The sequence below is a fragment of the Strix aluco genome, chromosome 20 (genome assembly GCF_031877795.1).
Source record: "Strix aluco isolate bStrAlu1 chromosome 20, bStrAlu1.hap1, whole genome shotgun sequence".
Classification (NCBI taxonomy): domain Eukaryota; kingdom Metazoa; phylum Chordata; class Aves; order Strigiformes; family Strigidae; genus Strix; species Strix aluco.
Window position 1 is genome coordinate 6,769,661 of NC_133950.1, and position 21,861 is coordinate 6,791,521.

Sequence of the window (21,861 nt, forward strand, 5' to 3'; positions counted from 1 at the left end):
ACAATGAGGTAGAGGATTTGGTAATGGGTAGACTGATGGGGTAGCTGAGGGCAGGGAAAGGGGTACAACCTGTAAGGAAGAGTTAGAAGAAAGGAGAGTTAGCATTGAGGTAGGTTTCATATACCTGTTGTAGCTGCAGCACTTATTGCCTGTGTGCGGAAACCACGAGAGATCCCATAGAGGTAGACAATAAAATCAGTGCTGGGGGAAAGCCCTGAGATATGAGCAGCTCTTGAATTGCCTGAGAGGTTGAACTCCATGGGCTCCAGAAACCTGTTAGAATCAATAATTTCAATAGTAAAGACGTCGAAGTCCCCATTGGTGGTTGTCCAAGAAAGGTTGAAGCTTTCAGGAGTAATGTCGGAAACGGTTAGCTCACCAACTTCTGGGTGCGCTCCTGAGGAGGGAAACAACATTGGTCAGAAGGGGACAGCCCTGTACCTCCTCCTGTCAGAAATGCTGTGTTTCTCTCTGCTCATGCTGGCAGCACTCCAATCTGCCATTGGAGAAGAGGGTTTGAGTAAAAGCTTGCTACAAGCAGACAGGTACTAAGGGGAAGAAATCAAATGAAAGAATCTTGAAATGTTAAATAAGAAAAAAAGGAAAAAAAAAAAAAAAAGAAGAATAAGCTTTAAAGCTATGGCTATTTCCCTTTACCTCCAGGAGCAGCCATGCATCTTTGAGGTCTGAGCATGAAAACAGATGCAAAAGAACTTTTCCGAATGCCCCTGGGGCACTTGGAAAAGTCAGCTTCCAGGTTTAGGAGAAGCTAAAGCTAGAGCTATTGCTTTATCCAAAGGAAAAGGTTGTGTTTTGTTTGCTCTTCTACTTTCCCTTTCAGCTTAAGCCTATGAAAGCTGGCATGCAATTTTGGAGCTGGAGCCAAAATGCAAAACAGTGATAGTTGCCTTGGGGTTTCTTCCTCTCTGTAGACATCCCTGATGCGTTACAGGAAGGCTCAGAAAATTCTGACAATTGGAAGCCCCCAGAAGGGAAAATTTTGAAAAGCCGGGTGCTGAGCATGACCCAGAAAGGGAAGGGAAAACCTCAGCAGGGCATCTTCTGCTGTTTTCATTAAGTTAATAAAAAGAGAGCACATTGCATATTTAGGCAGGACACCCATGCTGTCTGTTTTCTTGTTTGTCCCTAGACAGGCTCCTTTGTCTAGCCACATTTGTCTATTTTCAATGGGCAATCTGCTACCAGCTCACACTCAGGACTCCCAAGGCACAGGACTTCTAGCCTGCAGCAGGACACAGCCCAAGGCAAGTGCCTTGTGCCAGACACATTTCTACCTAAGCCAGGCTGCCTAAAGCATTAGTGAAACAAGCAAGCTCTGCTGCGTTTCATGTTTTAATTCTGTTTAGTTCTTATGTGTACTTTTATCCCCTTCTGTTCTGGGCAATATGTGCTTGGGGAAATCAAATACGAGCAAGCTCTGGCTATCTCACAATCACAGGAGGTTGCAAAGGTCTGTAAGGAAGCCCAGAGGCAGCAGATATTTTCTGCAAGAAATTATCTGAAGGAAGAGCACTGGTGCCCCTTTATTGCCAATTACTTCATACTCTGTTCATTACCAATGATCATGACACCTGGAGGAATCAGTGAGCCATACAGGATAGACATAAGTATCTACTTACATCTCAGAGTCAAAGCTCATGGTAAGTTCTCATTTAAAACTGCTGACTTTCACAAGATCAGCCAGAAAATTATTTTTGTGGCGCTTGTTTAGTTTCATGCAACTATCTGATAACGTGGGGCTTGCCTTCCTTCTTTCAGGTCAGTTTTATGCCAGGGTAGTTCTGCTGAATTTGTTCTTCTTGCATTACATCTTTTTGAGACCAATCAGACTGTTTAACAACCTTATATGTCTTATTATATGATACCACTCTTGGCAGGAGTTCATTTGTGTTCTTTTCTATATGTGAACATATAGAAGGTGTCTGTCCTTGCCCTTGAGTCAGATGCACACACTATACCCCTGAGTTTGTATTTACACAGAAGCTAGTGCATAATTTCAGAGGTAGCTTCTGAAGGGTAAAAACTAAACATACTCTCGGACTTTGATTATCTGGGCTATAAAGAACAGATTTTTATAATTTTACAAGGCAACCTGGGATTTCCCAAGCAGGTACCACAGACAGTTGGGGTTTGCTGTTAGTGTCAACCAGCAGAAAAGTGAGTAAAGGGAACAAAACAAGCCATTCTGAGGTGGAGAAAAAAAAGCATTCCTAAAAGTGAAGGGCTCCATGGGGGCACAGAGACTCTTATTGGAAAGTCTGATCATGAGACATTTCCATGCCAGAGATGTTCAGCCAAGCTTTAATGAGTTCAGTGCACCCCATGCAAAGCCAACCAAGTGAGCAAGCTTTGCCGAGCAGTTGCAATAGCTCTGGCTCACATCCCTGTCTGCGAAGAAAGGGAGCCATGAGACTGGATGAGTGACTTGAAAAGATACCTGTCATGGTTTCAACAGAAAGGGGTTTGGTCCTGTAGCCTTGAATCACACCACGAAGTGTGATGATATAAGGTGTGTTGGCCTTGAGGCCCGTAACACTGATAAAGCGCAGTCCGCCTGGGACTGTGATATTCCGGGTTTCTTCGGGATTGTCAGACTCCTGCACCTGAATGATAAAGTTCTCATAGGCCCCGTCGGCTGCTGTCCAGGTGAGCTGGAAACCATCCCAGCCAGTCTCTGATACCGATAATTTTCCAAGCTCAGGTTCCTCCTCTGAATAAGGACAGAAAGTCAATCAGTTACTCATATTACAGACTAGTGGTGATGTCGTATTATTTAATGATGTTCCGTGCTAATGAATTTCACTCTTAATCAGTGACACAGAGATGCACCCACACACACACATTCACATTCTCAGCTGCCCCAGATAACTTGTAAAGTCTCGTCAGAGATATGGCAAGACAGAACAGTAAGAAAAGAAATGTAATAATAAATAATAACCAGACTAATGATAAAAGACTGCTTACAGAAAACAGCTTATAGACCATCTTACAGCTGCAAGTGTTTTGCCAATATTAAATACAACTCCATATGAGACAAATAAGTATTACTATAACCACTTTACTGCACTATTAACAACTCAGTGTTTGCCTTTCTGAAGTGACTGTGAACACAGCAATAATGCCTGTTGTAAGGGTAGGAAGACACTGAGTTCAGAGGAGCTGACATTCAGATATTTATGCTTTTAATTGTGTCCACGCGAAGGATGCTGTTTATTCTTCCAAACTATTTCCAATCCAAAACAATAAAGAAGGGGAAAATTCCTCCATGTTTGCATATCTTCAGTTTAATGGATTTGTGTTCCTTATATTAAATTATTCTGCCCACGAAACCTTCCTGGGGGCAGAGAAGCTTGGATTTTCAGAGTTATTGATATTAATCTAAAATTGAAATCTGCATTCACAGAAATCAACATTCTCATAAACCATCACATGGGTGGCCAAGGAAGTTGGGAACCATCAGAGCTAACTCTCTGATGCTGTTAAATCTGAAAGTTTAGGTCATTTTTTCAGCAAGAGTAAAGTCCTCTGTTACAGAGGAAACACAGCTGATTCCTTAAAATTAGCAGTCGTATGGAAAAATGATAGAGTAATACCTATTTTTTTCTACATGGAAAATCTTGCTATGTGATATATCATTGACCTGTGGACTGCGATGACTTTCTAGCACTTCTCTTATACATAAGCATTACAATAAGAACAGTCTATCTGAATAATTCCAATCTGCACGACTAAGTATTTATAAGAGATGAGGCACGAAGGGAAATGGATACAATTTGTCAGTTGTGAACTTCAAGATTTATGCATATTTTAAGGCAGAAGATAAAGGGGCCCTGGAATAAATGAAAATTAGGCTCAGCAACATTACTCTCATAAATCTTCCCCCTGTGAAAACAGAGTACTTATTGTATGACTGCTGCATAGCCTTATATAGGTAGCTGAGGTTATATTTTCAGAGGTTGAGCACCCATAGATCACAGTCAATTATCTTCAGTGAGATTCACTAATGTATAGTAAATTGCTACTACTCAGGAACACAAAAGTTTTGATGAGCTTTTCCCACCCTGTCAGAAAGGAAGAGATTGTTTATGATATAACACAGTGATGTTAAACAAACAAACAAACAAAAGCATGAATCCAGAGCTGTTTGGCTTTATCAGGAACAGAAATGAGACTCATTGAGGCAAAATATGAATCCTGTCAAAATAGCACTGTTTAGCTGAAAAAGAAAAAGCAGGACAGAAAAGGAACTGGTTGTATCAGAAATAATGATATTTTGGTGGCAACAGAAACAAATAAAACAAACACATTTCCTTAAAATGAAAATATAACTAACCCAAAAGTTACACTAAGGTAAAATCTTTTAAGTAAAAGTTTGATTATAGTAATGCAGTAATCATCACAGCTTAAAAGCAATTTAGATTTCTCTGAAGAGTGCTCAGTTTCATTCACCTCCAAGATGCAGAGTCCCTTTTCCTCCCATTTGTTTCTCATGCATGTCTGAAATGGAAGTGCACCAACCCCATCATGCTTTCTAGGGACCAAGAGATTCTCATACAAAATCATGCACCAACTGGACTGTTGGAGACCTCCAAAACCCTCATCCATAAAGCATCCAACACATATGACAAAACAATGACTATGTCATGGCAAATGATATCAAGGGATGATGTTTCTTATTTAAAAAAAAAAAAAAAAAGAGAGAACAAACCATTGAGAGATGAGACTACTCTAGCCTTGTAGTAGGTGTGAAATAATCTGTGTGTTTCTATGTAAATATTTTATCTCATGTTGTTAATTTGGTTTTGGGTGATGGACAGGTACAGTCATTAGTCTTCAGCTAGGCTCTCCAGATATGAACTTATGCACTGGTACTTTGATCATTATTGAACAGACCCCTGTGACTATAGGCCTGTTTCCTCATGAAATTCATGTAATAGGGTTAAGAGGTGGAAGTTTTTGGAAAGGTATACTCCCAATGTGTTACAATCTTTTTTTTTCTCTGACATCACCACTTCCATGCCAATGCTGCAAACTGTAACCTCCTTGCAATCTTTCGTGTGTTTGAACCACAATCCAGATAAATACCTGTAGCATCTTGCTATTTTCATGTGCCTTGTAAATAGCAGATGCATCAATGTCTCTCTGCATGCAGTTTGAAAAGAGAGAATTGATGCTACATCACCTTAAAAGCTGCATGGGGCATTGTCCATGCTGCACCACTCAAGGCTCTCATTCCACAACAATAAGAGTTTTATCCGTGCAAAAGGAAGAAAGAAAAATAACAGCTAAGAAGAAATGCATCACTCACAAAGCCTAGCGTTTCTGCAGTGGAACAGCAGTATGAGAATGAAGTTCTCTATTTCAAAGCAGAAAAGGAACATATGGCTAATGAATCCATAGAAAATACCTGTAGTAGCTAGGGCTTCCAGGGACCAAGAGAGCTGACCTTGAGTGCTTCCATGAAGGTTAATCTGGTATTGTGTGCCAGCTGTGAGACTGGTAATTTCTGTTTCTCGATGATTTCCCGGCAAAAAGATTTCCTGTGTTCTGTTTAAACTGGACAGGTCTTTCAGAGTGATAAAGAACTGATCAAATACCTCATCCTGCGCTGCCCAAGACAGGGTGAAACTATTGAAAGTCCTGTGTGTTATATTAAGGTCATGAAGAGCACCAGTGGCTTCTGAGATGGGAAGGTCAGTGGGCACCGAAAGCAGAGCATGAGAATCAGTGCTGGGGTTTGTTAAATAGCTTAGCTCTGTAGGTGCAGGACTGGTAGGATTAAATGATGTTTCATTGATTGATTCTCCAGGTGTTGTGACTAGATGTGCTGAACAGAAGTAAATTACAAGTTAAAATTTCCTGATAATAAACCCCCAAATATACCAAAAGACAGCTAACATCTGCTACAAAACAGTTTGTGTGCTTTGCATTAAAGAGCTGTAAGAACAGACAAAACAGATGGGTACTTCTTTTTTGGAGACTGAATCCAGGCCATGAGCAAAGGTAGCATCACCAAGCACAGCATGGTTCTCACACAACCACACTAACTAGCAGATCCAGAGCAACAACCATTAAACACAGAGATGAGCTGAAATGCTTCCAGCAGAGAAACAGGCACGTCCTCAGTTGATGTAAATCAGTACACTTTGATTACCTCCAAAGAACTTTGCTAATTTACATCGGTGAGGATTGGAACCCTAAATCTCTCAAACATGCCTTTTATCTTTACTACAGCACATGAGTTATTGCTTCTGATACAAACCGTAAGTGGAATGCATGCCAAATACTGCAAACATATCCAAACCCAGACTGAGAAATCAGCCACAGCAGAAGCATGCTAAATCTCATCTTATCCAATCAAAAACAGGCTTGGAGGAGTTATCCATCTGGATACATGCAGAATTTTCAAAAAAGGCAGGGGGGGACACACATCCTTACCTAAAAACTAGGACAGAAAGAACTTGAGCAATCTTTCTTTAAAGAGATCCAAAGGAACGGAAGGGAAAAAGACTTGGCCTTCAACATGCTGAATGATCTGTGAATATATCCTGTAGTACAGTCAGATTCTGAAAATCTGAAAACTGTGGAGATCACAGAGAATGTGTTTCTGATCACAGCTGCAAGGCAACAGGCAGGTGATTTTTCTGACATGCAGAATTATCTCCTCATTAGTGGAAAACCACATCATTTCACACCTCAATGACTTCCTTGCTTTCATGCTCCACTTGCATTCAATTAAGAGAGAGCAAGTCATCTACCACCATCAATCAGATCAGCATTAATACGTACTCAGGATTCAGTATCTGTCTCCAAATTCACACATGTATCAGAAAAAAGTTTTCAGAGGAGAAAGATCAATTAAAAATGTTTTAAAATAAATGCAGAAATGTTATCTTGAAAATATACTCTCAGAACAAATACAGATATAAACCCATTGTGATTTATATTTACATATGTCATTTATATTCCTGATTTAGGCAAGGGCCCTCCTTAAATTACACCAGCACATGATCTGAACCAGGCCCTACATATGCTGCAACCTGAAGACACCGTGTTGTCATCACACCAGCATACCTGCAATGGTAACCTCTAGCATAATTCCCTCTTTCTCAGTAAACCAAATGTCAGAACTATTAGCTGACTGCACCAGGGCTACTGAGCTCAGGTAACAAAGCGGGAAGCCATGCAGTGTGGAACCGTTAGCCGCCTGCGACTCTTCGCTGCTTGTGCACAATTAGATGCCAACAAGCTCTTCCCTATTCTGGGAACAGGCAAAAGGCTATGGTATTAAGCAAGTGCACTGGTACTTGTTCAGCCTTAAGGCTGCCTACTTAACATGCGTAGCAGTAGCTGGGCTTTACTGTGGAGTATTTCTGCAGAAGACATGCATAGATAGAGTGAACAGACCAGGGGCAGGAAAGGGCAGCAGTACATTACACAGGTACAGCTCCATGCTGTGGATGGTCCCGCTGGGAAACTGCCATGCACCCTGAATTGGAAACTGAGGACGAAACATACAAAAATACAAGGGAAAAAGAAAAAAGAAGTCTGGCATTACGCTCCTGATATACTGAGGATTCGTAAGAAAACCCTGCGTAATATTAGTTAAAACTGGCTTCTCATTTTCCCTCATTTTACTTGACCATCCCTACTGACATTTCTCCCAGATTCCTGCCAGTTCTAGTATAACCACACAAGGACTTGGCTACTCTAATGGGAATGGGAAATACAGCAGCAGTTCAACTGTATTACACGACAGCTGATGGACCAACCACCTAAGTGGCATTTTAATTCAGAATTTTGCTGTCACAAGTCGATTAATTTTATTGTGCCAACTTTGGCAACTACGTAGGAAGTTGCCGTGTACAGCTTGTCTCATTGAGCAGATGTAATTATAAGTAGTTATATTACCTTTGATTTTTTCTGACTTAATTCTGAATATTACCTTGGGTTTAATGACTTGACTCCACAAATGAATTCATAGATGAGAGTGGTCTACCCTCTACACACATATAAACGCACATATACCCCACATTAATGTGTAATGGAGGAATATGTGGCTTTGTGTACAAACAACAGACAGAAAAATGAAAATTATATGAATATATGAAAAATACTCTGATACCACAGACAGTATCAGTGTTCATTGTTTAGCATGATAGAATACTATAACAGATAACAGAAAATTTGGAAAAGAATCAAACTGTAGGATAACAAGATCAACGGAGTTCAAACACTTGACTTAGCAATTAGGAGAATAGATGGGGAGAAGAGAAAGAGAACTCCGGGAGCCCTAGGTGGGTGGATGACAGCCAGATAGAATGATTCATGGTGGCAAGATGAATGAATAGTAGATGCCAGAGAGCTGAAAGCTATGTAGAAGGGAAACTGGATGGACAACAAACATATGCTCCTTATCAGACTGGAATACTTCAGAATATCGTTCTCTTAGTAAAATCTTCAAGCTGAATATGGCCTAAATACATCTATACTGCTGTTGCTAACCTTTTGAGGAGTTCTATTTTAATGCTTAATTGGCAATTTTACTAAAAAGAATGTTAATGTTCTGCCAGGACATTTCCCCAGTTCCTTGGGAGAGAGCAAACAGTATTCTGCATTATTTCTTGCTTCTGTCTCTCAGATTTTATATTATTTGCCAAGAGGGGCTATCAGCCAGTTTCACTGCAGAGCCTCTCATCAGCTCAAGCCGTAAGACATGATGGCCTACCAAGGTATTTGCATTCTTTTCAGACCCTTTTGGCTAAATGGCTTTTCCCTCTCTCAACCAGCTGATTAAACTGGGCTTACAGTGCTTGTGTACCTCTGAATTTCATAAAGAAAGCATTGCAGTATATCACAAGCCAGAAATACTACAGTAGCTACCACTATAAATCCTCATATTGAAGTCAGGTTCCAGGTACTCTCATCTCAGCAGAGGAATCAGCTGAAGAAATGAACAATCTTTAGTGGCAAATTCCCAGTGGTCAGCACTGCAGTTTCCCATTGAACTGGCTCACCTAATCATTCTTCCTAATGTTTCTTTGGGTTTGTATAATAAAGGGTGGTGCAATCTAAGACCAGTAGAAGCCAGGAGAGGAAGAGGGACTGACGCACAACACAGACAAGGGTCTTTGGTAAACAGCATAAATCTTCTTAAAAACATTCAACGGAATGGGAAAGTTACTTCTCCAAGCCATGCTCCTATGTGCAACTCACTTCCAGAGGCAAGACAGTATCGCATCCACGATTCATCAACAGTTGCTGCACAATCTGGGTCCTTCAGCAGAGGAATTTAAGGTTGGCACTTGGTTTCTCTAATGTCCACTCATTTATCTCCACAGGTCTCTCGTGCTTGATGTATTACCATCAGTCCTCCTCCAGGACCCACATTGTGCTATGGAGGCAGAGTTCCAGAACCAGAGTAAGAAAGAACAAAGCTGCAGTCTGACTGCTCAGCTTCCTCAGAGCTGGGTTACGTGCTCACCCTACAGATTAGCTGTTAATCTGATGTTACGTTCTCAAAACATGCTGCCAGAAAGATCCCTCCAACTAATAAAATGGCTCATTTTCTTTGATGTCTGAAGTGGTTCTAAACCAAAACTTTAGTGCGATGCTGGGTGGGACCTCTAACAAATAAGCCGTACCCTAGTTTGTGATACCCTCGTTAATAACAGAAAGGAGGTACCTGTTGTAGCCACAGCTTCCAGAGGAGAAGAGCGCTGTTCTCCAGCCAATCCATACACCTTGATTTTATAGGAAGTATTAGCTTGGAGGCCGTCAATCACAGCACCCAGGGATTCTCTGGGCAGGAAGATTTCTGCAGGGGGCCCAGCTGCCAATGACACTTCCTCGTACTCCATCACAAAACTACTGTAGGCTCCTGTATTCGCATACCATGAGACACTAAAGCTGTGGTCTGTTACCCTTGAGACCACAAGGTCCCTCAGCGCATCTTCCTGCATCCCTGAGGTCTCTGGAGCAAGAAAGCTCCCAGAGCCAGAAAGCTCCTCTGGATCAGGAGTCATTGCCTGCATTAGGGTTAGACTATATAGAGCTACAAAGAAACAAACAAGCAAATGGCAGTGTGAAATAGTCTTTCCTTTTCAGCAAAACAAAATAACATTTAGCAAACTATTCACTTAATAATCTTTACCATCCCTCGAATGCAGAATCATGGACATCAGTTAAAAAAAACCACTTTGTCAGCTGAGCTGCACTTCATCCATATGAAGAGACAGAAGAAACAGAAGGCTGCCATCCTGTACTATGGAAGATTTTGTGACATGTCCTTTGCTAGAGGTTCATGAGCTTGGAACATTTCAGCTGTCTGTATGTGGAGAGTTGATATACATAAAAAGACAAGAAGAAGAATGTGATGAGAGGGGTGAGAAGGCACCAACAGAAGATCTTCAGCTCTGTGGCTGAAAGAAGCTTTACCCTCAGTGATAGAAAATTCACTATGCAAAGAAATAAAAATAATGTGTGGGAAACTCCTGAATATCTGCCAGCAGAGAAGCCTGACTGCACCATCAAGAGGTTGGAAAGAATATAAAATGAAAAACTGGCAATCTGGAGAAGCAAAGCAAACTCTGAAAAGAGAAACTCTCAGCCCTTCCGCAGTCCCTGGCTCCCTTGTTCAGCAGGGATGGCACATGCCCCTCCAAACAGCAGGACTGTCTCCTCCACCCACTGAGAAGAGCTAGTCCAGACCTAGCTGTGCTACTGGCATTTTCCACTTCAATCATTCCTCTCTCTCCCTGGTTGCTCCAAGAACTCTCCCCAGCAGTGCAGTGGACCTGAGGTCCCCCATAGCTCTGAAAGAGACAGTAAAATAACAAGTTTGTTTGGCTTAGCCTGAGGACTTCAGGACCTCCCAAGTACTGGGAACATGGATAAAGAGGACTGACTTGAGGGTGGACGAAAAAGTAAACTGAAGAAGAGACCTCTTGTCTTATACCCCACAGGCTTACAGAGCACTTCTGCCTCCCCATGCTCATGTGTTTGGATTTGTCCATTCCTACGCAGAAGGAAGGTCACAGAGACAGGTTATGTCAACTACTGCTGTTGTTTCTAAGGAGCCCGTTGCGGAGAACTCTTTGTTTACTGGCTGCTCTGAGTGAAGACTTAAAACAAATACACTGGCCAGATGAATGTATTTATAAAAAAAACCAAAAACCAAATCAGGAAAAAAAAGCCACCTTGTGAGACTTCGGGGGCTGGTGCTGGAAAGACCAGAATGTGAAATTCCACAGCATGCTGTTTCTGTCTTTTCACCATCTATGCATACTTCTTTTGAGACCACTCAATCTTCAGACTGATAGAGAAACAGATAACTTTGGAAAAATCAAAGCCTGATCACTCCTGTCACATAAATCTTCAGCTTCCTTTTGTAAGTGCGTGCCTCGAGGCTTCCTAATATTTCCCTACGCTGGACACAGGCCTGACTTATACATCAAACAAGTAATCCAGTAGTGATGGTTTTCTGTAGTTTACACCATACCATATAACTCCCTGCTGTACTGGGTTGCTTGACTTGATAAAGCATTCAGAGGTTCTGCTGGCATGAACACTACCATGAATATGAAACCAGTTTTGATCAGTAAAATCCACAACTTCTGGCATATGTTTACCTCATAAACGGTCTTTGGGGAGAAAAGGATAAACACCTTGATATCTGCTAAGGACAGTAACTGTAGCCCAACTGATTCTGATTTCACCATCTCTGCTTATTTACAGCAGTTAAGGCTTTGCCTCACAGGACTTAGGCTGAAGGCATGTAAAGATTCAGGACTTATTTGTGTTCTATACCAAGGTATAATTCTGTATGCAACAAGCTTTGGGTCAAAATGTTTCACAAAGAATAAAACACCTTTCAATAAGTAGTCCACTGATACTGCTTAACTGGAGTGGTTTATACAAATGGAGATGGCAGAAATGGACCCTTTCTTTGTAGACAAATGTGAGAGTCGTGGTACCCAATGGAAACAGTGACTGTAACCAGATTTGTGGTGGTAGCCCTTCTTGCTTTTGGATGATAAAACTGAAAAAGGGCAACATCAGAGCCCTGTTGTTCCTGCTGAAGCATGATGGGTGAAGGCATGCTGTGAAGAGAATTCATTAGGCAGGAACAAGCGATGTTAAATACATTCTAGTTGCTCTTCCTCTTAGTTTTTGGCTGTAGAAAACAAAACAAGTTATAAGACATAATGCACAAAAAAAGCATTTAAAACAAAGGATGAGGTCTGTATTTCCTGCAGGACAAATAGCTGCATTCTTTGTGAGTCTTCTCAAAGGATAAGCAAGAAATGGTTGAGAACACGGAGCTATACATGGTAGGTAAGGAAATACACAGCTATCCCTCAGTTAAGTCTATCATACTAGACAGAGCTAAGTCTGCTCTGCAGGTAATTGATGTTTTTAAGCATTTCCCAGACATGGCTTAAAAAATCAGGTGAAGTTGTACTTGAGCTGGTCATCGCCCAGTGACCTGGTGCCCAGCACTCATCAAAAGCTGTTACTCACCAGTCGAACCCTTGACAGTTGTGGGTTTGCTTTTGTGTCTGCCTTTCTCCGCCACCAGACTAATGGTGTATTCTGTCCCTGCATCCAATCCTCGGAGGATAAAAGAGGTGCTGTCCACGGGGATCTCCATTTCATTCTTCCTTCCAGAGGGGTTAACGTAAATGAGGCGATAACGGTCAAACTTGGCCACTGGTCTTCTCCAGCGAAGGGATAAGGTGGTTTCAGTGGGGTCACTGACTTCCAAGTCCTTGGGGTTATCGAGATCTACAGGTTAAAAAAGCAAAGTTGAGGTGTCTCTGAACTGCCCTGGGACAGTTTTTCAGGCATCTGTAGACAGAGCAACATCTGTACTGGGTGTCTAGCAACAGCTCAGAGTCTTATTCATCTTTTGGAGCTTTTGAAGCCTCGTTGCTTGATATAGGTAGAGGATGATGAAACTCTCTTTCACAGACAAACCACACTAGAATGAATTTCCCCCCCTTACACTCACATCAGCACTGGATGGAGGAGAGGCAGAATTTAAGCCTTCAGAGAATTTACCTGGGAAAAGGGGGATACTGAGAGAAAAATCCTGGATTTGAAGGGCAGTCAGGACTATTGCAATCACTGAAGCTGTGCTCTTTGTCAGATCAGCCTTTTGGCCAAAACTACCATTCCTGCCAGAAACCCTCACAATTAGAGGATGGCTAGATTAATCAGTGTAAGCATAATTACCATTAAGGATAATTACGGAGATGAAACTCCCAGAACATTAAGAGATCCTTGTGCAGGAAAAGGAAGCCAGATTCAGAGGTTAAGATCTTTGGGGAAATGTTTTTTCTTTCCTTTGAGGGGAAATGTCTCATTGGTACCAAAATGAAATCAAGAACTTTCTAAAATATTTCTTACAGCATCACTTGGAAATGAAAGAAACATCAGAGTGGCTCCACTTGACTTGCTGCTTCCTCCAGAGCACAAAGGGGGATCAAGCTACTCACCAGTGCCAGCATTAATGGTAGCAGGAGCGCTTTCCCTGTCCTGTCTCACTGCTGTCACTCCAATGCCATATTCCGTTCCAGGCCTCAAACCTAAAAGATAAGGAATATAAATATGGGTTCCTGTCCATGGAATATGCCTACAGGCATTTAGTTAAATAAGGAAACCTGAATGTATACAACGTAAGATATATACTCTCCTGTGTATGCAGAGAATCGAGGTTTCAGTTTACCCTCCAGCTGACCTGATGTTAATAAATCTTTTTCTGTGTATATGCCAAAGGATAAAAATTATGGCTGACTGAGATTGAATTTTGGACATTGTGTAAATGCATGATCAGGGATAGCTTCTACTTTCAAGAGTACAGGTACTTCTGCCAGAGAAAAGCAGGTAGACATCCATGTGACATGGAGAAAGCACCATTATCTAGCCTTGCAGGCTGGTAAGACAACTTTCAGGTACACGGAAAAGTTGCAGACTGGCATCAGTAAATATCATCCCTAGCACATGTAAAATCCTTTTGAACTCAGGGATGTGAAGGCATCTCCACAAAGACACGTAATTATCTAGAACTGAGGGAACTGACTAGTGGGATTCAGAGGTGCACATGAAAGTGAAATGGCTACATACCTTCTGCTGGCTAGTTATCCATCTGCAGGTGTGCGAATATATGTATTTTAATTTAATTGCTTGTACTCAAAGTGCGTAATCTCTGCTTGTACCTCTTATGTATAGTGACCAAAAAGGCATTTTTTCACTACACCACTGTGCTCTAGGGTGATGGCAGCAGCATGATATTAACGACAATCTCTCCATTCCCCTACCTGTGAGTGTTGCTCTGGTTGTTGCTTGGTTGCCCTTTGGCACTGTGATCTCAGCATGGTCTCCACCAGAGATGGGAGCAAACTTAATTCGATAGTTATCAATATTTGCATGGCTGTTCTTCCACTCCAAAGTAATGCTATTGTCTGTCTGTGACACCCGCTTCAGGTTTCTTGGAGCATCCAAGTCTGTAATCAATCAACATATAAATAAATAAAAAGGAATAATTCTCTTATGACAGCAATCTCTTATAACAGTACTTTTTAGAAGGTTGAAATGATTCATAAAGCTGAAGGTAAGTTTCCTCTCAGATGACACTACTATTTTCTTAACTACATCAAGCACATTTCTTTTAGCATGAAATGGAGAGCTCAGAAGCTTTGGGGAAAATGTCAGTGGAAGGAATACAACTTTCATCTCCTAAGACAAAAATAACATTTTTAATTTTAGTAATTATTTTTTATTACAAAATAGGCTTGTGGAAAAACATACTTGGATGAAAATACTATTTTTTCCTTTATAAATACCTCAGCTTTCAAATAGAAAAAGGCTGCTAAGAAAAAGGTATTGATCATTTCTAGAATCTCTGTTCAGTAAATATCTTGCATTCATGGCTGAAAGGAACTCTAAGTCTCAAAACAAAAGGTGAATATTATGTAGAAATTCATTGGGCTTTCACTGTTCACACCTATAGTAGACTCAAATCTTGCTCTGAATGAACAACTACATTTTAGGAAAAGGGAAGTAATTCTCTATGTAACATTTACTCAGCTCCCATAATGCATCAAACCTTGACAAGATGCTTAGGGACCCATACTTTTATGAAACATTCCCAGGATTACTAAGGAACAAGGTAAATTTATAAAAGCATGACAGAAAACATTTGTAGAACTGAAGGAGGAAAAAAAAAAAGCAGTTCTCTGCTAATCTGTTATGCATTTAGACAAACAGAAATCAGGTCTTAAATGAAATAGGAACCATGGAAGTTATTTAGCTCAACAGACAGTCAAGTAATCCAGAGGAATTTGTTTCCTGAAGTAAAGATTTAGGGTATGATGAACAAAAGCTTCTAAGAGATTTAATAATATAATTCCCATTTTCAAAATACATTTAGATACTTGGGGATGGTCTAAATATTTTGTTGAGCCAGTAAGGTATATAAGACACAGAAAAACATTCTCTACTTTCATGTACCTCTGTAACAATGCTGATTCTGTATTGATGCAGTAACTATCAATTCAAGCAACATGATGCAAAGAGCACAGGAAGATTGATGGTGACTGCAGTACCTTCCCAGAAGTTTGGATTGGTATCCAAGCCTCTTACCTGTGACAAAGACTTCTTTCATGGGGTCGCTTTCCATGTCACCTCGACGAGAGATGAGCATCACTTCATACTCTGTGTGTGGCCTCAGGTTTCCGATAGAATATTGGTTTTCATCTTCAGAGAGGTCAATGGTTGTCCTGTCCCCTGGAACATCCTTGGGGCCATAAGTGAGCTCTATGCCTTCAATTTCAGCCAAGGGCTTGGACCACGTGATAAGAGCTGTGGTGTCTGTGACATCTTTTGCCTCAATCTGGCTAGGGGCATCAAGCTCTGTTATAAAAAGAGAAAAACAGTGGTTTTTTTAAAGAAATCTTGCCAGAAAAATCATACACTTTCTTTTGCTTTTAATCACTGATTCAGAGCAAAATTAAAATGAATGGCTTCTACCAACTGAAGCTTATCTTCATTCACTTTCTTCTTTTACTTTCTATAGCTGTAGAAGAAAGTGCCAAATGGAGTCAATTCATCAGAAGCAAATTCATCAGAATTCATTGACATCAGAAGCTGCCAAAAGAAAGACAAGCAGGAACTCTAAGAGGTTCTCCATCTGCACAACAGAAACTCTTCTTCAAATAATTTCTTATTACAAATGTCACCAGGATGAAAGAAATTCTAGTTACTGTGGATGTACATTTTGAAAAAGATTAAAAGTGCATACTGCTTGTTACCTTCTAGTTAAATATAAATTTCCTTTCCTCTTCAAACAGATAGTTTGGAAAGGAATTATTTTTGCCTCATGTATTCTTCTTTAGCAGTTCCTCTTCTTCCTTTTCCCCCCCCTATCAATTCACAGTATAGATCTTGTCTTTCTCTTTGTTTAAGAACTCCCTAGGCTACATCAAACAGCAGCTGTTTTACTGGTGGCACTACACCACATACAGGTTCTGCTTACTTGTGGTTATCACTCTGGATAGTCCTGGTCCTCTGGTATTGTTTTTCACTATATGAAGGGATACATTATACTGTTGCCCTGGTGCCAAACCTGGCTGCATATAAGATGTCTCTGGCCTTTTCAAGCTGCTGGTTATATCTCCATTATCATCCTTTTTCTGTAACACATGGAACAGTCGGTTAGTATAAACGTAAAAAATCCAGGATCTTTCACTTATATATGGCCTCTATACAAGACACACTGCTTTCTTACCATATTACGGAAGACCAGCTCCCAGCCATCAAATGAAAAGTTCAGAGGATCCCATTCCACCTGGACGGATGTTTCTCTAACAGATTTGAATTTCAGACCTTCTGGAGCGGGCAGATCTGTGACAGAAAAAAAGGATTCTGTTACATGAGCAACAAGTTCCCATAAATAGGACGCTGGTGGGACACCTTTCCACCGCTATAAATATCTGCCATGTAGGTATCTGCATCTGAAATGTTTAAACCCTATTCACAGCCACTTATTCTATCTTTGGAGAGACATTCCTCTGACCTGTTTTAGAGGTCACCTTAGAATAAAACAAATTTCGCCCTAGAAATCTCTTCTTTTTTTCACTCTTGAAAGAAGCCTAGTATGGGACATTTGAGGTTAGGTGAGATGGATCCTGCCCAGGTCTCTAGAAATGACCACAGTGGCAGAAGTCAAAGAGCATCTTTTGAGTCAGGAACGTTTAGATATGACTGTGGTGAGCACAATACAAAAAGGAAGATGAACAACAAGTGAACGGACAAGCAGATAGAAAGCAAGTTGTGGTAAAACACATAGAAGATGTAAAGCAAATATAACATCCATTTTAGTCAAAACAGTTTGAATCCAAGTGATTTTATATTGCTCTTTTACACGCTGCTACATTCTTATATTTTTTCAGGAAACAGTACCAAATTTTAAAAATGTACCTTATTATGAAGAAGTTAAAGGTCTTAATTTACGAAGACCCCATGATATTAATTAGGAGGCACTGCAGAGAGCAGAAGAGCTAGTGAACTGTACTTTTAACACAGTGATTGGCATTGGAAATGAATAGAAAATGGAAGTGCAGAAGGCTGTCTTTGTCCAGAACAGAAGATGAATTAAAAATAGAAAATCAGAAAGAAAGAATACCCCAAAAAAGGGACGCAAATAAATACATACTACAGAATAGACAAAAGAATGAATACAGGGAATATTAAACTCACATGTTGCTACCCTGGCACTGACTGGAATACTCTTCTTGTTTTTAAGGATTGCAAAGACACGGATAAAGTATTCTACACCCGGCTCCAGTTCATGAATAGTGGCAGCTGTCTGGTTTCCTGGCACAGTGAACTGCATATCTAAGCCACCACTGCTGGTAGGGACATAGGTGATGAGGTACTCATTGACAGGATTCTCATGCTTCCATTCCAGATTTACGGTTTTATCTGTTACATCTGTCACAGTCAGCTCAGTTGGAGGAGACACTATGAAGGGGGAAAATACAAAACAAACTTATAAGAAGTTTTCAAGGCTCAGAAAATAATGACTTCCCCAGTTTCACATTTTCCCAGAAGCAGTTTATAAGAATCATCTAACAAACAGGGAATGGGGAAGACATGTCACACAAATTAGCCGCTTGAAGAAAGGAATGTTCAGCTGATGAAGACTACAGACATTTCCAAAAGTCACGAGCCAATTTCTACTCTCACACTTGCACACAACCTATGGGTGACTGTGTTTCAGCTCCTCCTCTCATGGCTACTGCACAAGATTGCTATAGCTGGGTCCCTAGGGATTCAGATGTTTAATTCAACTGCCAGCAACACATGATTTTATAGCTGGAAGTCCTGAGGTTTGCACAGATTTTCCGAAGTATAATAAAACATTATTATTTTTGTAAATACTTTCAATAGATTACTCCACATCTGCATGAGCAAGAGCACAAAATATGGCTTAGGAGTCTTCCAGAGGGAAGAGATGAAAAATGGGAATTTCTTTTCAAGGGTTTTAATTGTCTTTTATAATGTTCCCAAGGCCAAAGTACTCTTTGATTACTCTACAAAGATCTTAGTTCCAAAATTTCTCCTCTGGGATCTACTAAAGAAAACTACCTCGTTTATAGTGTAATTCCCGTCATTATCTAGCTGCCAAAATTTTCTATCAATTTCCATAGAGTCAATGGTACTGGGAAACTAAGCATGTGGCTTTATAGCTAAGTTTCCACTCCAGCTGATTCCACAATTTTATTCTAAGCTCTTGTCAGATCTAACACACACACACACACACATATATAGATATAAAATCAAGTTTTACTTTAGTGAGAAAAATCCATTTGGCCAATTGAGAGGTAGCCAAGGCCCTGTAATAATCCTGAAAGCTTGCACTGCAATATTTGCAACATCTGGCAATTCCATCGTGACAGTTGTCTCATACAGATCACTCAGATAGGACAACATTATTTTCTGTGTGTACCTTGCCTCCACTACACTCTCTGCCTCCACCAGGGCTCCAGCTCAGAGATCTACCCTCAAAGCAGTCAGTGAGCCCTTGGGGTCTGTCAGTGTATATTGTCAGGACTAAGTGTTTCATTTTCAGCTCTTACAATAGTGATGGCATTGTAAATGTAAACCCCTTTCTTATCCATCCAGCAGGAGATTGGGAACCAGAACCTGGCTGTAAGAAACTTTTGATACCCAGGCTCTTTATTCACTGACACTCATTATCTACATTATCTCATTCCTGCAAAGCCTTATTCTTTAGTCAAAATCTAGTCCATATTCTTTTGACTAATCCTGCTAGTAAGAAGACTCTGGACACATCTCCCTCTTCTCCATAAGTACAACAGTTTCTTTCAGACACTTTTTTTTTTAACATCAAGAGGTACTATGAGAAACTGAAAGGTCATGGTGACAAATCCCAGCCAATGTTAACTACAGCTCCAGTGACACTGTGGTGGAAGCAAACTTGAAGATAACAAATGCACTGCTCATTATCATTATCAGCCTGCTGGCTCGCTGACTACCAAATGTCACCAGCAACCACTACACTAATATAGCCCTAAAAAGTGAGGGAGGCCAAGAGCTTGCTACTGGTGTTGTTACTTCTCTGATTCAGCTGTTTGGACTATGATAGAGAAGAGCGGCAACAGGGCCCAGCTCTATGGTAAAGGTTCACAGAGCCTCCGAGGCTGCTGGATGGACACAGGGAATTACCCAGGGAAGCGGTTCAAAAGGGACATTGCAACATACCATCGGAGCAGTCATTCCCCATGTAACCATCGTCACAGACACACCGTCCATTGATGCAGCGGCCCGCGTTGTTGCAGTCGTTGGGGCAGGACCGTTCACGGCAGTCCTCCCCCGTGAAGCCCTCATGGCACACGCAACGCCCATCGATGCAGCGCCCACGCCGGTGACAGTCGTTGGGACAGGACAGCTCACCGCAGTCCTCCCCTGTGAAGCCATTGTCACACTCACAGCGCCCCTCCACACAGCGCCCACGATTGTGGCAGTCTTCAGGGCACCGCAGCTCCCCACAGTCCTCCCCTGTGTACCCCTCATCACACACACACTGCCCATTGACACAGAGTCCACGGTTGTGGCAATCGTTGGGGCACCGTAGCTTGCCGCAGTCATCCCCGATGAATCCCTCATGGCACACACACTGCCCATTGACACAGCGCCCGCGGTTGTTGCAGTCACTGGGGCACCGCAGCTCTCCACAGTCCTCCCCAATGAACCCTTCGTGGCACACACACTGCCCATTGACACAGCGCCCACGGTTGTGACAGTCATTGGGGCACCGCAGCTCCCCACAGTCCTCACCCAGGTACCCCTCGTGGCAGATGCAGCGCCCGCCCACGCAGCGCCCACGGTTGTGGCAGTCGTTCGGGCACCTCTTCTCACTGCAGTCATCCCCCACGAAGCCCTCGTAGCAGACGCACAGCCCGTTCTCGCAGCGCCCGTTGCCGTTGCAGTTGTTAGGGCAGGTCAGCTCCCCGCAGTCCTCCCCGGTGAAGCCCTCCTCGCAGAAGCAGGTCCCATTGACGCAGCGCCCACGGTCGAAGCAGTCGTTGGGGCAGATAAGCTCACTGCAGTCCTCGCCAGTGTAACCCTCGTCGCAGACGCACTCATTGTCCACACAGCGCCCGCGGTTGTGGCAGTTGTTGGGGCAGAGAGGCTCACTGCAGTCGTCGCCGGTGAAGCCCTCGTGGCACACGCACTGCCCGCTCACGCACCTCCCATGCACACTACAGCCCTGGGAGCAGAGCTCTTCACTGCAGTCTGTGCCTGTGTACCCCTCAAAGCACACGCAAACGCCATCCATGCACTTGCCTTGGTCATTACAGTCAGATGGGCAGGTGGCCTGGTTGCAGTCCGTGCCAGTGAAGCCTTCGTTGCAGATGCATTTGCCCTGGACACAGAGGCCCCGATTGAAGCAGTTGTGTGGGCAGTCTGGTTCAGAGCAGTTGGGGCCTTTCCAGCCAGGCTCACAAATGCAGCCGCAGATCTCGATGCTGTAGTTGCCGTGTCCGCTACAATAGGGTGTTGTGTCCAGGTGACCTGTACCAATGATCCAGAAAGCCCGTTACTCCCCTTGGATCTGGGATGCATTAGGCCACTGTGGCACACACGACCTAAAAGGGGTCTGCTTTTCCTAGCTCCCTACAGGACAAAATTTCCAGAATCACCAAATCTTTTAAATGAGAATACCTCCTCCTTTCTCCAGTGAGATTTAGTTTACCAGGAATGCTTTAATTAACATTAATGCCAGGGAAAAGCCCCTGCCAGCTACTTGGGAAATGAGCATGCTGGATTCCTCTGCCCTTCTCAAAATCCCTCTCGCACTGAGTGAGCAGCTTTCCTGATGCTTCATTAGGACATACACCATGAAGCATTATTCACCAATTCACTCCAGAACACAAAAAGTCAGGCAGCATGCTGTATCATCAACTGCAAGACAGACTCTGTGTTCAGAGGGACAGATTACTACTGGGAAGACCTGTATTTTCTCTCTTGTATGAGCAATCTCTTACCTCAGTTTAAAAAGCAGCCAGAAGGATACTTTTTTTCTCCCCTTCTCTAACTATCTGTGCTTGTCTATTGCCTTATGTCCTGCTGTATTTTTATTGGTCTCTATTAAAGAAAACTTGGAAAGGAAAATGGTTACTTTGGCAGCTTACTCAAGGGGACAAAATGTGGAGCCAAGAGCTTGGACTGTGTGAGTTTTAATCTTAACTCCGACACAGATTGTCACCCTGCCCAAGTGCCGTACATGGTCAATGCCACAGCTACAAAGTG

The 21,861-nt window shown here is 42.1% G+C and overlaps 1 protein-coding gene across 3 annotated transcripts in view; it reads right to left on the minus strand.

Annotated features, from left to right (window-relative positions):
• LOC141932550 (tenascin) overlaps positions 1-21,861 on the minus strand; it is a 74,033-nt gene that overhangs the window by 26,114 nt on the left and 26,058 nt on the right. For 2 of the 3 annotated variants that reach the window (XM_074846258.1, XM_074846257.1), the window contains exons 3-10: positions 19,810-21,123; positions 17,782-18,045; positions 16,811-16,926; positions 16,559-16,715; positions 15,667-15,936; positions 14,343-14,528; positions 13,521-13,610; positions 12,544-12,807 (exon numbers count right to left, since the gene is read on the minus strand). In XM_074846258.1, the coding sequence (XP_074702359.1) occupies positions 12,544-12,807; positions 13,521-13,610; positions 14,343-14,528; positions 15,667-15,936; positions 16,559-16,715; positions 16,811-16,926; positions 17,782-18,045; positions 19,810-21,123 (2,661 nt within the window). Of the gene's footprint in view, positions 1-124; positions 398-2,458; positions 2,732-12,543; positions 12,808-13,520; positions 13,611-14,342; positions 14,529-15,666; positions 15,937-16,558; positions 16,716-16,810; positions 16,927-17,781; positions 18,046-19,809; positions 21,124-21,861 lie in introns of all 3 variants that reach the window. The other variant, XM_074846256.1, reaches the window with a different exon arrangement.